A 13,712-nucleotide genomic window follows, 5' to 3' on the forward strand; every position below is an offset into this window, starting at 1 on the left:
GAAAGTCCGCCAAGAAGTGAATCAGTGTATAAAGCTTCAAGATGGCTCATTCTTCAACTTCAGAAGAGAGAAATGACCCGAATAAACACATTGTCAAGGCAGATGAGGTCGATCAGACGGGCACCGACATCTCACCCGTTCCTGACGACCAACTCATGGCGGAGGTCGTAAACGGCCTTACAAGGGACCAAGCTCCAAGTACCGGGGATTCTGCATCAAATGCCCCAGGAGGGCGAAATCCAAGAGCTTCGGGACGGTCGGAGCTGCGCCGTGATACAGGTGCTCCGCCGCCTCCTTTACAGCCTCCCCCTCCGGCTCCTGGTCAGCAGAATGCTGAGCTAGCGCCAGATTCGCTGAGCCTCGCTCAACTGAAGAAAATTGTTCAGGACATCCCAAAGGCTGAGCAGCGAGCATACGCCTTTGAATATGCCGATTGCCAACCTTTCCCGGAAGAACTGGACGAGTGGTTTCAGTATAGTGAACCGGAGCGGATGATGCTTCTAAGTTCAAAAGTCTCTTTCGAACATCATTGGAAAGAGTTCTGTGAACAGAGCTCTTCCGCCTTGGGACAAGTGTCATGGCTCGATGCCAGCCCTGAATTGCGCAAATCTTTTATGGAGCGGATGCTGGATGGTCTACATAATCCGGATCTGTTCTCACGAATTGAAGCTCTAGAAGCAGTGTGCTACACTATGGCTGGTGTGTGGGGAGTAACTGCAGGCAGAGCTGTAGATGACTATCCCGATGAACCTACTGCCAAAGAAGCTGCTGAGACTCCAAAATCGAAGTCGCTGCAGATTAAATGGATTGAGAATAACGTCCTCCTCGTGCATGAATGCTCTGGCATTCCGGCGTTGTTTGAATATATGAGGAAAGTTTTCGACAAAGACCGGTCAGTTCAGTTGGCGTAGATTCCCTTTCTTTCTCAATTTTCTGACATACCTATGTAGGAATCTCACAGAACCGGACTCTATTGGTCTTGAGAATGAAAACGACCATGCGACGCTGATTATGGCCCGTGAGAGAGAGGCAAATCTCATTCTCACGTGTCTGTATTTTGTCGTTGAAGTTGCTCGAAGACAGGAGTCCTTTGACAAGGCGCAGGTAGTCTTGCGGGACGCGGTTGGTAAGAATAAACCATCTACATGACTGAAATACGGCTTACTGATCTTGTCTCAGCCGCTCTTAAGCCAAGCTTGCTCGTCACGCTTGTTGAGATCATTGCACGGTTACGATGGGATGATTCCGCCAGCATCCCTTTTACAAGGGTATGATCATCTCCAAACCATCGTGCCAACTCCATATTTTAACATTGGCACAGATCATTCTCCTGTTTTGGAAGTCCATATTACTTCTTTTTGGAGGAAGTGATAGTCTGCAGGCTGCGAAAGCAGAGTTAGAGCCTCCGCTTAAAATCCCGGATGATGAGGCTTCTCGACGGACGCCTTTCCTGACCGCATCGCCTCTTGACTATCACATCTTCCGGCAGGAAATTATCTCAAAATACCCCGCGTACAATCCGCCACCGCCGGTCGTTCCTCTAGAAATGGATAATAATTCAATCCTTCCTCCTCTACCAAACCATCCTAGTCGCTTGACTTCGGTGAATGGCCTCTTTTCTGGTGGTCCATCTGCCGTTAGTGGCAGCGGGTCCATTCTTCATCAATCTGTTCATATCGCTACTCCGGCACCGTCTCCACCTCCGTCTCCCATTGGACCGGGTGGGAAGGCTGGAAAGAAGCAAAACTACCAGACGAATCAGAATTTTCCTTTCATGTACCCGCCTCTGGATGATACAAGCAATAACATCGGAGGAAAGGGCACAAGTGAGCTGCAGGATACTCTGGTGGGGAAGAAATGGGAGGGAAGTGACGTCCCGGCCTCAATCATCGAAGCCGGGCAGCTGTTCTCTAGCCACGTTAAGATGACGAGGGCTACGCGGCAGCTATGGGAGGAACGGGAGCGTTTCATGAAATATGAACGAGGGTGGAACATGGACGAGACTCCCAGACGACTTGATGATGATGTCGGTGCCGGTGTTGAATCAGGCATGGAGTCTTCTCCGGAGAGAAGTCAGGGAAAGAGTGAACCACAGCGAGTAAAGGAGACAGACAATGAGGATGTTCAACGGCGATTAGATGCTGTTGAGGCATTTTATGTGAGTGGAGTTCCACTAACTATATTCGAAATCAACTCCTTGATTAACAAGTTTGCAGAGACAAGCAATGCCACACCTCCAATCGATAGTTATTGTTCTTTTGAAAGTCATCTTGACCAATGTCAGTGCGATGGTAAACCAAGCTAATGGTCAGAATGGCCACGGTCCAAGGTACTCTCCTCTTATCCTTATCAGGACGTGCCATAAATGGCTAAGAGTTTCATAAAGCGCTGTCAATGGTTACACTTCAGGGCCGAATGGGGTATCTGCGAACCATGGCTCTGACGTGGATATTGAAGAACTTGATATGACCCGGTTACGAGAGATCACTGGAAAAGCCGTGTCTGGATCTCTTTTGCTGTTGCTAAAGTGGTTTAAGAGATCACGTAAGTCGGGCCACACCCTTGTTCTATTGTCTGCTGACACAGCGCAGACATCTTGAAGTTCGAGTATATGACGCAGCTATTGCTTGACTCGAACTATTTGCCGTTGATATTGAAAATGTTTGCCCATCAGGACGTGGACCAAGCGGTCGCACAGAAAAACGACCGTGAGGATCTCAGGTATCCATCACCGAAGACCTCTGTTTAGTTGCACCCTACTAATGTACATGTAGCTTCTTCCACTTCTGCCACGTCAACTCTGACCACCCGCCGGAACCGCCAACTTCTCCAGGTGAATCTTCACATAGTGAAGATGAAGCAGTTCCCCCACCTATCCTCCGTCAGAATCGGCCCCAGGGATTTATAACAGGGAGCGGTTCGGTGCGAGGCCCGTCACCTGAGAAATTTTCAGAGTCTGTCGCCGAATTTTCAGAGGGCCCGATACGCCCTGAAGTTGATGAATTAGGTTACCCGACTGGTCCTCTCCCCAAAGAACCGATCACCACATACTCTTTCCGCAACTTCTTTTCCGCTATAAACTTCCTCCACATCATGCAGAAGATCACCAGAGACAAGGCTCATCGGTGCCTCCTGCTCGTTCAGTATAAATCCAGTACGATTCTCCGCAAGGGACTCAAGATCCCGGATCCTCACCTGCGCCTTTACACCCTCAAACTCTTCAAATCTCAAGTCCCATACTGTGGGCGCAAATGGCGTCAAAGCAACATGCGTGTCATCACCGCAATCTATCTGTACTGCCGTCCGGAATTGCGTGACGATTGGCTGGCGGGCTCCGACGTGGATGCGGAGGTTGAGGAGGCGTTGCCCCTGGAGCAAGCTCTGCGTGGTCTCACGCATTGGTGGCACCTCCGTCAATACAAGGACGTGATGAACATCGAGGAAGGTGCATCGCGCATTGAGGAGGAAAGAGATTTCTTCACGCGCGAGCTGGAGGCCATGGGCTGGGGTCTCTATGGGGATGACACGCTCAACGAGGTTGGTGATGACCGAGAGATGGGAGGTCCCGGGGGGCCTCCAAACGGGACCGAGTGGGATGGTGGACCGTTACAAATGGAGGGGTGGTAATGGTAGATTATGAGCCTGTAGACGTCTTCTGCTGAGAAGTTGCTACTAGGTTCATGGGGACTGTGATCTTATGTTTTCTCTTTTTTCATTGAACAACAAAGCATGGAATCTATGAATTCTCTTCTTTCTTCATTATTGCTATCATGACGCATGAATAATGGAATGACCAAACACCCTCTGTGGCACAATGCAAGCCAAAAAGAAAAACAAAAGTGTACACATGACCTTGCAAGCTTCCCTGGAGGAGGCCCCTGGCAAAATGTTTGACACGATGGACCCATTTTAGGGTCTTGGAATCACAAAAGAGATCCAACAGATCCGACTGCTATGTTCCCATGTGCGAAGGAGGGTCCGTCTGTTGAATCTGGTCTGTATGCTAGACCAACTTCTCAGAAATTTCCATTCATCACTCCTCCCGACGCTGACATTGGTTGGTGCCCCGCCGCGACCTTTTTATCACACAACGACAGTCGAGTAGTAACGGCTTTCTTGAGGTTGTCACGGATGAACTGAACAAGGACGCCAGTGCCGCCTGCTCCTTTCCAATATCCCTCGCGACAGGAACGGGTCTCAACGTGTTGCAGCAGATCACTCAGTCGGTGATAGCTGCGTTGACACGTCCAGCACCTGAAAATGTGACCGTCAGAAGGTCTCGGATATCGCCTCCTGCTCAAGAATTCCTCCGCGAGGCCCCGGATGTCGGCCTTTGTGGCTCCTCCCTCGCAATTCCCAGATTCGAGGTGGTTGAATGCAGCTGATAGGACGGGAAACTCTTTCTCACAGAGAACGCAGGCTGCGCTTTTGGGGCGATGGATCAGGGCATGTCCGTTCAGCTCGTTGAGGCTCATGAAGAATTCCTTGCAAACGCTGCACATCATGTGCCGCGAGACATTGTGCTGTTCGAGACCCCGTACGGACGGAGCGAACCAGTGGCATGGCTCGCAATAGAGATGGTCCCGCTCCAGGTGATCCTGAAGCGCCGAAAAGGAATTGAAGTCCTTCTGAAAACCGCACAGGAGACAGAGATTGTGGTCGAGCGAATCCTCAATGTGTTGACGGCGACTAGCCACGGAGGAGAAAGACAGGTGGCAGCGAAGACAAGGGAAGTCGACAGGCTGGTTTGTCGATTCCATGACGACGGCGAAGAACGTCAGACAGACACTCTGTGATTATCTCGAGAAGATATTTGTCTGATATTCGATTCGTATCGAAGCTGGCATTCTCGAATCACTATCCAGGCGTGAGATGGGTCCGATATTTCTCAAAGACTATCCAACAACGCTTGTACAAAGGCGAATTTCACAGAACAGCCGAGATAGTCAGATCAGTGGAACGGAACGCAAGATCAATGCTCCAGACCAAGGACGGTGGAGGGAGGAGGATGGAATAAATAAACGCTTTGTCGAGGAGGATCCAATTCGAAGAAAGAAGAGTTCCTGGATCAAGATTCTTGACCTGCTTGACCAATTCAGCGGCAGCAGCAGCAGCAATAATGAGAAACGAATGACGGGCAGTAAACTGTTCCGGATAGAAGAGAGTACATATGTCTCAACTCAAGGAAAGATGCAGATGCAGATGCAGGACTGAAACAACCACAACAAAAGACGAAAAAAACACATCCTTCTTTATCTACATGAGAGAGAGAAACAAACAAACAAAAGTAGAGCAAAATCAGACCAAAGAAGAGAAACTTGCCGTGAATGAGCAACCAGATTTGATATGCCATCACTGACTGGCCGGAATTTACCGGAGTAAACTGTTAGGAAGGGTGCCTGGAGGCCTAAGAACCTGGAACCCAGTGACATGCTTATCAGCCTAGGGCCTAGCCAGATGATGATGCCTTTTTCCTATAGGATAGGATACAGCATTGCTCTCTACTGAGCAAAGGCGGTGACTTATCACTACCTATCACCTGTCACCAAAGCAGGTATCATATGAATTGCTCATAGTGAATATTTCTGATTTCTGTCGGGAGTTTCCGGATAAAAATGTGAAAAAGAAAAGTTGCACGTAATTTCATGATCAGGGGAGTGGGCTTGCTTGCTTCATGTTGTTTGTTCATGGGCTGGATTTAGTCAGTCTGGTCTGGAATCTATCTCATCACTTATTATTTCTCTAGATTCTACTTGGTGGTTACTTCGAAATTATGGATTTCAAGATGACAAAGATGAAGACCTAGACCTGGATAAAAATCTGTTTGACATTCTGGTAGTAAATAAGAATGACAGTGCTATGTTCTCTCAGTTGATGAACAGTGAATTTATTTAATTATTACCCCTTTGGGATTTTTCTGATAAGGTTGGCGCTATCGATAATTGATAAGGAATTGTTAGGTATCACGTGATGTGTCTCCCGCAGCAACTTTTTTTTTGTCTTTTAGTGTATCGACAGAAGAGGAACATCTAGAACGTCTTACTTAGTTTCCCTGTCACAACTTCCTCCTGTTGCTCTAGGCCCTGTTACTGGGCTGATTATTGGGCACAATGGCCTCTGATGAAATTGTTTGGCAGGTGATCAATCAGCAGTTCTGCTCTTACAAACTCAAGTAAGTCCTTCTTTCTCTGCATGTTGGCGTGCTCCTCCGCAGCTGCAATCTTCCGATTTTCTTTTTCTGTTTGTGTGAAGCAGACTGATAAGAAGCGATAGAACTACTAAGGGACAGAATTTCTGCCGTAATGAATACAATGTCACGGGGTTGTGCAGCCGCCAGTCATGTCCTCTCGCCAACTCTCGCTATGCCACCGTGCGGTCGGATCCCGAAACAGGCACCATGTATCTCTACATGAAGACCATTGAACGCTCACACATGCCCAGCAAGTGGTGGGAGCGCATCAAACTGTCATCCAACTACGCGAAAGCCCTGGAGCAGATCGACGAGCGATTGATATACTGGCCAAAGTTCCTGATCCATAAATGCAAACAGCGTCTTACACGGCTGACCCAGGTGGCCATTCGAATGAAGAAGATCGCCAAGGAAGAAGAACGGCTGGGAGAGAAGATTGTGCCAAAGCTAGCACCGAAGATCAGGAGACGAGAGGAGACGCGCGAGCGCAAAGCAGAGGCTGCCGCTAAGGTCGAGCGCGCCATTGAGCGCGAACTGCTCGAGCGGTTGAGAAGCGGAGCCTACGGCGACCGACCGCTGAACGTGGAAGAAGGCATATGGAAAAAGGTTCTCCGCGGCTTGGAGAGACAGGGAGAGGGCGAGAGAGACGAAGACCTCGATGATGGCGAGCAATACGATGACGAAGAGGAGGAGGAAGGTGTCGGCGAAGTGGAGTATGTCAGCGACATTGACGAAGAAGAGGATCTCGAAGACATCGAGGACTGGATAGGAGGTGACTCAGCCGACTCGAGCGATGATTATGACGAGGACGAAAGCGACGACGAGGATGAGAGCGACGAAGGCAGCGACGACGACGAGTCCAGCGAAGACGCAGACGAAGAGCAGAAGAAGAAGCCTGCTGCTGGAACCAAGCGGAAGCGCGCTGCACCACCGCCCAAGCCGCGGAAGAAAGGCGCCCGGATTGAGATTGAATACGAGACAGAGGAACCAGCGAAAGAGAGTGTTCTGGCGTGATTTAGGGCTTTACATTTACGGCGTTTTCAGCAAGGAGTTTTTTTATTTACTATTTTTTTTGTCGTAATGTTTGTCCTGCCACACGAGCAGGGATTGATTGTGATCATGTTAGATTCATACATACCTACATACCCTGTTATTGCAGGCTTGACCGTGTTGGGTCTTGGTCTTCCAGAAAAGTGCATGTACTTTTTTACTTTTGTGGTCAGGTCAGATATTCCTAGGTATCAATTCCGACGATATGCTTTTTTCAGTCTCTACTGAGATTGCGATGCAATCATAATTTCTCCATCCAGGACGGAGTCCGCCTGGAATCGATAAATTAATTCATTTGTAGACCACTATGGAGTAGATCATAATTGAGGTCATTGGCAATTGCTTCTTGGGCGGTTCCGTGCACGTGCCACCAAGGTTGACGTCGCGGCTAACCGCCTGCTAACTACCGCAGAACATTACAACCCTACCTTGGTACCTCCCAGCTGGCCAGTTCATCATAACCCAGCCTTTCTACTGCCAGCTTCAATATCAATATGGATTTAGTTGCCGGTGTCCGCAAAGAAGGCAGTCGGTAAGTTTGTCCAACCCCTCCCAAATCATTATGCCATTTATGTACTGTACAACTGACAGAGTTCCTGCTCAGCGGCGGTCGCGACTCCTTCAAATGGGAGGACGTCAAAGATTCCGCCCACCGGGAGAACTACCTCGGCCACTCGATCATGGCGCCCGTTGGCCGGTGGCAGAAAGGTCGCGATCTGCATTGGTACGCCAAGACGAAGCAGGAGGATGACGCGAAAGCCGCCGACCAAGCGCGGAAAGAGCGCGAAGAGGAAATCCGCCGCATCAAGGAAGCGGAGCAGGAGGCGATGGCGCGCGCGCTGGGACTCCCTGTCGCGCCGAAGAATACCAATCCGAACCTGACGCCCCTGGGCGGAAAGGAGGTGCAGAAAGCGATTCAGGAGACGACGGCGCAGGCGCAGGATGACGAAGAGGGAAGAGGCCGAGGAGGAATCGGATTCGGCTCGTACGGAGGTGGATTGAGTGGGATGCCTGCTAAAGACAATGACGAGAGGCTCGAGGCTGTCGGTCTGGATTCGGATAGACGAGCTGGAACGAGACGATCCCGTAGTCGGAGTCGGAGTCGGAGCCCTCGTCGTGAGTCCAAGCGGGAGCGAAGTCGCGATCGCGATCGTGGCCGTGACAGGGACAGGGACAGAGACAGGGAGCGGAGACGGCACAGGCACGATCATGACCGTGACCGTGTGCGCGAACACCATCGCCATGAGCGCAGATACCGGTCCAGATCCAGATCCAGATCCAGATCTCAGGATCGCCATCGAAGACGAGAACGAGAGAGATCTCACCACAGACGAAGAACCACATCCCGTTCCAGAAGTACAGAAAGAAGACGCATTGATCGCGACGAACGGGATCGGCGTCGTGAGCGTGACTATTCACCGGATGGCCGTCGAGATCGACACCGTGGGCGAGACAGAGATTCAGAATATGATCGTCGGAGGTGATTTCATGATCACGACGGTTGCCACTATATGTGTTTGTTTTCCTTATGATTTTTCTTGTGCATCGAGCATAGCGCCGGCGTTCGGGAAAGGGATTATCACGAAATATCTATGGTTATATTATTGCCTCTTATCGAGTCTGCCTTTTCATGATAATAATAATAATACATATACACAGTCTACAATTCGTCGTGGCCTGTCCCTTTGCCCGCAGGAAGATCAGGCATGGTCATCATCTTCACCACCAAGCTCGTCCAGCCCGTGAAGTGCTGCGTGCGCTGGCCCTGCCCTGTTTCCGGGTTGTACTGCTCCCACGCAAAACCCGTTCTCTTCCACTCGTTGAAGACGTTCTGGACCAGATTCTTCCGGAGATCGGAGTACATCTGACGGGCCTGTTCGCGGTGAGGGCCTGGAGCTGTTGCAATGTCCTGAGAAGAAGTCAATGTGAGCTCTCCATCACTGCAAGCAGTTCGAAGACATCAGACTTACGTAGAGATTCTTCAATACAAGGTAGTTGATGTTTATCCATATCGGGCTCCTCCAGTAGTTCTCGGCGGTGCCGTAGAACGGGTCCTTCTTGCTCAGACTGCGAATGCCGTAGTCACTCCACAGTTCCTCAGGATCGCGGATGAGATCCAAGATCGGCTTGAGACGAGGGCTGTCGGGTCCGACCATCCCCGTCAGGAACGGGAAGATCGAAATGTACCCCTTGTGACAAACGTGCACACTCTCTTCATAGTCGTCGATGGTGGCGTCGCAGTAAGTTTGTGCCTTCTCGTCCCAATGCAGGTCATCGATATTCCGGATGATGGCCGTCTCGTACGCTCCAAACTCCTCTGCATCCTCTTTTTCGTCTAGCGCTTCGGCAATCCGGCGGAGGGAGCGACTTGCCATCCCCATCCAACTGATCAAGTCGGTGTGAAGCTCGCCTGGGTGCGGAGGCTGAGGTCTTGGATAATCGTCGAGTCCAGACGTCAAGATGTGCTGCACGGTACGACCACGCCAGCGATATGCTTCCTTTGTAGAATAAGCGTCTCTATCATAGGACTTGATATCACCCCATTGGGTCTTTTTAAACCAGAAGTAGTGTCTCTTGAGTAAGGGATAGATGGAGCGGAGATACGCATAGGCCAACTCCCGGTTCTCCACGTGAGCCGAGCGGAGGCTGTCTGCAGGATCTTCACGATCCAACTCGGTGTGCGGAACGGCCGACTTGTCGGAATCCAATTTGTCGACAAATGACTCCAGGATCATGAAGAGAGTTGGCGGATTGGCATAATGAGGGTACTGCACCGTGAACTCGGGCGGGACTTTTCTGCGAGCCTCCGGGCCTAGAATTTGTTCTCGCGCAATCCAGCCATCTTCATCCATCAAGTTGAACCAGCTCTTCACGATTTCCAGTCTGCTTACAGTCAGCATGCATCTTTAAAATGCATTCGTAGGAGAGAGACGTACGTGAGATCCGTATCCCAGTCGATTACCGGAATCAGGTGGAAGCCCTCATCCCAGAGAAATCCTCTGGGGAAGAATGGTCGGGATGGAATGCAGGTAAACAACTCCCTTGGCTCTTCAGGCGAAGGTCGGGCACGAGCCCTTGCTTCCGCTGCCTCTTCCCAAAACCCTTCGTTCTCCTCTTCATACTCAGGGGCAGCGGAGCGATCGACAATGCCGCCTCCGTGGAAGTATCCAATGCCACCAACGAGGTTCGAAAACATTGCCTTGGAAAATTCGGTGTACTCTGGTGAATCAAATGGTGGCTGCGGAGCGAAGATCTTTTCGAAACGATCTGAGAAAGAGAGCGCAGCGCTCTTAATTCCTTCTGTCAGGCTCTCAGCTATATAGATGGATTGAATTAGTCGCAGCATTTAGAATTGGCCCATGAAATGCGTTTTGAACCTACATGTCATTGGCTGCGGAGCAGAGCCAGAGGAAAACAAGATATCGAACTACTACATGTCAGCCGGCTTGCCTAAAATGGAAGTGATAATACATACCTCAAACGCTCCTTCAAAAACCTTCTGAACAAAATGGAGGTTCCCTGCTCCTGGTTTATTGGGAATCGTGAAAACCTGAGGAGGTGGTGGAGGCGTGTCGGTTCCATACTTCTGAAGAATCGTGTCCACTTCAGACTTCATGACGGTGAACAAGAGCGCTGCATATGCGGTTAGCAAGAATGCGCTTCGATTCAATACATCTGGAAAACCGGTTACTTTTTGTTTGCCACAGATGTTCCGGTGGTAGCTGCAAACTGGTAGCCAGCGTCCGATCCAATGGCTTCTCAGCATAACTGGGATGAGAATGGTGAGGATGTTCATTGCTCTCCGGTCCTGCAGTCACATCAAGAGTGAAGCTGCCCAGTTCTGGGGTGTAGCCCGTGAGCTTCACATCGCCCTCGAAGCCTAGAGGATCAGGGTCATTCTCGACTTGCAAAGCACCCAGCCCTTCCAGGCCCGCATAGAAGACCACCGTCGTAAACAGCTCTGCAGGGGCATCTTCACGAGGCACCCCCTTCACGCGAGCTCCCCAGCTGCCTCCATGGAGGCCTCCCGGCACCTTGATAAAGTCGATAGTGATATCCAAATTGTTCCCGGCGTCGTGGATGGACTGACGGCCACCCTTGCGCACGTCGTACTCGTCCCAGCCATATCCGGCCATGCCTTCATTTTGCTCGCAGGTATGTCTGAAGTCTTGGAGAACCAATTAGCTCTGGTACTCCATTTCGCGGCAGTCGAAAGAGAGTCGCGGAGACAACTCACTATCCTGAGCCGTCGCGAAATTATCAACCTTTGCCCACATCAATCCCGCAAATAAACTCTTGGGGTGCCGGGGATGGACCCCAAAGTAGAGGTTAGACTTATATGGGCCCCATAGTAGCGACTGGTTGTTTGCTCTGGCAACCTCGTTGATTAATATGGACACATCGTCGGAGGATGAAGCTTGGTTAGCAGTGGTGACGCCAAAGACAAGGAGCAGCGAAACTAAAAGAAACGAGAGACTTAAAGGACGATGCATCTTTATGGCTGGAGCATCGGTAAAAGGAAAGAGACACAAAAGCCTCTCCAATTGACCACTGATACGTTCTTACTGCTTGCGGAGGTTCCACGTAATACTATCTCTCCGCGGGCGGACTCCGTGTCGGAGAGTGGCCCAAGCGCCGCGGTATACTCCGCATCAACCAAATTACAGCTTCGGAGCTTCTTCCTCGTTGCAAGACATCAAGGAGTCTGAATATTACTGTTCAGGACTATACAACATATAAACACATTGCTTTCATTCTATCTAAATGGATTATTTCACAGGAAATTCCGAGGGTCCAGCGCCGCGATCTTAGCGCTTTTGGCGCTTCCTTCAAACACAAATTCGCTGATGAGCTTTCCAGTTCCTGGCGCGTTTTGAATACCCCAGCACGTATGGCCTGCTGCCATATACAGCCCCTTGATCCCCGTATGGCCAATCAACGGTCCTCCACGAACAGCATCAACATTGGGCAGATAGCAGGCCTGGCGTACAGTCACCTCTCCGGCTCTCAGTTCCTCTGAGATGCTGCCAACAGAGTCAATGATGTCCTGACAACGCGACTGGTCAACCTGAACTTCGGCGGTCGTCTCAGGGAGTGGAACGAGGTGGTCACCCTCTCCACACGCGTACACTGTGTCGTCTGGGCGAGCGTAGATCTCCGGTGTCACAACTTTCGGTCGCGATCTCCTGTTGGCGCCAACTCCAGATGATAGCTCGATGTTTGTGAAGAGGGTATATGCGGACACGGGTCTCGTGGGACGGATGACCACGCTGTGGGCGCGAGTGGCTGAGATTGGTGCTTGAGGGAACACCGACTTCGTCCAGGGCCCGGCGGAAATGACGACGTCTGTCGCAGGGATAGTGCGCGACTCCCCAGTTGCTTTATCAGTGTAGGTCACAGAATGGACACCCTCGGCCGACCGGCCGATGTCCGTAACTTTTCCCAAGACAATCTTTGCGCCCTTCTCTTCGGCAAGTTTGGCGATCGACGTAGTGAAGAGATATGGATGGACCTGAGCTGTCTCTCCTGGCCCACTCATACTCTCGTAACCGAGTAGACCCTCTGGGACAACCCAGTCTAGATCTGAAGGAACACCGGCAGCTCTCAATTTACCAAGGGCGGTAGAGTCACGCTTCTGCAGTGACACGGACGCTCCGCCCTCTTTCGCTCCAGCCAAACCCTTGCTTTCATCAATTGCACGACCTCTCGCGACCAGCTGGCCGCAGTTGACCTCTCGATAACCCCATCGTTCTTTCCCATTGTGCTCCTTTGCCAGCTCAGCATGCAGCTTGTAGCTCAACGGCACGATGTTGCTGGGATAGGCCCAGAGCGCAAGAAGTCCTCCCGCTTTGCCCGACGCTCCACCGGCGATTTCTGTAGCTTCGAGGAGGGTGATTTTGTGGCGCGAAGGATCGTAGGATGGATGCCTCGTTAAGTAGTATGCAGAACAACATCCGATGATACCGCCCCCTGGGAAAAGACTTGTCAGTACGTGAGTGGCATGGACCGCATGGTTGTGTGTGAACTGGGGTGCGGGGTAAACACGATGCCATGAAAAGAGACGTGCTGCGTACCGATGATTACAATCTCCCGCTGTTGGTCTGCGCCAGCCATCTTGCTGCGAGAGATGAATCTGAGAGCTCCAGATCCAATGGCAGCCACTATGTTGGGATAGTGGTAAAGGATGTTGAAAGAGTTGAGAGCCTTCCTGTAAGATTGATATGGAGGATGACATACGTCAAGGCAAATCGTCTATGTGGCGAGAACTCCGAACCGCACAAGATACGTTGCAATTCTAACTTCCAATTGCACAGAACAGCTACAACACGCGAATTGGACCTTTTGACAGATGGTTTCTATTTTTTTTTCCCCTTTCAGATGCTATTAGAAGCACATATGTACTGTAACCTGGATGAGGCCCTTCACTGGAATGGAACAAAATTAATCAAAAAGCAGTCCACAACTCCGACAA

General features: G+C 50.7%; 6 protein-coding genes across 6 annotated transcripts; 3 read left to right on the forward strand and 3 right to left on the reverse strand.

The window, feature by feature from the left end:
- Positions 1-41: 41 nt before the first annotated feature.
- On the forward strand, positions 42-3,627 carry VTN77DRAFT_5438 (uncharacterized protein; the record flags this gene model as incomplete). Its single annotated transcript, XM_069421607.1, has 8 exons — positions 42-892; positions 951-1,126; positions 1,180-1,268; positions 1,322-2,158; positions 2,217-2,329; positions 2,387-2,544; positions 2,592-2,721; positions 2,775-3,627. 8 exons carry the CDS (start codon positions 42-44, stop codon positions 3,625-3,627), a joined length of 3,207 nt encoding a protein of 1,068 aa, XP_069281593.1.
- Positions 3,628-4,016: 389 nt separating this feature from the next.
- Positions 4,017-4,760, reverse strand: VTN77DRAFT_5439 (uncharacterized protein; the record flags this gene model as incomplete). Its single annotated transcript, XM_069421608.1, has 1 exon — positions 4,017-4,760. The coding sequence occupies one exon, from the start codon at positions 4,758-4,760 to the stop codon at positions 4,017-4,019; it is 744 nt and encodes a 247-aa protein (XP_069281594.1).
- A 1,350-nt stretch (positions 4,761-6,110) lies between these two features.
- Positions 6,111-7,204, forward strand: VTN77DRAFT_5440 (uncharacterized protein; the record flags this gene model as incomplete). The annotated part of the gene is made up of 2 exons (XM_069421610.1): positions 6,111-6,172; positions 6,274-7,204. 2 exons carry the CDS (start codon positions 6,111-6,113, stop codon positions 7,202-7,204), a joined length of 993 nt encoding a protein of 330 aa, XP_069281595.1.
- Positions 7,205-7,734: 530 nt separating this feature from the next.
- VTN77DRAFT_5441 (uncharacterized protein) lies at positions 7,735-8,724 on the forward strand (the record flags this gene model as incomplete). Its single annotated transcript, XM_069421611.1, has 2 exons — positions 7,735-7,772; positions 7,845-8,724. The coding sequence occupies 2 exons, from the start codon at positions 7,735-7,737 to the stop codon at positions 8,722-8,724; spliced, it is 918 nt and encodes a 305-aa protein (XP_069281596.1).
- Positions 8,725-8,900: 176 nt separating this feature from the next.
- Positions 8,901-11,733, reverse strand: VTN77DRAFT_5442 (uncharacterized protein; the record flags this gene model as incomplete). Its single annotated transcript, XM_069421612.1, has 7 exons — positions 8,901-9,149; positions 9,211-10,123; positions 10,177-10,555; positions 10,622-10,667; positions 10,716-10,873; positions 10,932-11,408; positions 11,478-11,733. 7 exons carry the CDS (start codon positions 11,731-11,733, stop codon positions 8,901-8,903), a joined length of 2,478 nt encoding a protein of 825 aa, XP_069281597.1.
- Positions 11,734-12,014: 281 nt separating this feature from the next.
- VTN77DRAFT_5443 (uncharacterized protein) lies at positions 12,015-13,354 on the reverse strand (the record flags this gene model as incomplete). The annotated part of the gene is made up of 2 exons (XM_069421613.1): positions 12,015-13,210; positions 13,315-13,354. 2 exons carry the CDS (start codon positions 13,352-13,354, stop codon positions 12,015-12,017), a joined length of 1,236 nt encoding a protein of 411 aa, XP_069281598.1.
- Between the last annotated feature and the right edge of the window lie 358 nt (positions 13,355-13,712).

This window comes from Rasamsonia byssochlamydoides (assembly GCF_041956645.1).
Source record: "Rasamsonia byssochlamydoides strain NRRL 3658 unplaced genomic scaffold VTN77scaffold_4, whole genome shotgun sequence".
In the NCBI taxonomy this organism is placed as follows: Eukaryota; Fungi; Ascomycota; class Eurotiomycetes; order Eurotiales; family Trichocomaceae; genus Rasamsonia; species Rasamsonia byssochlamydoides.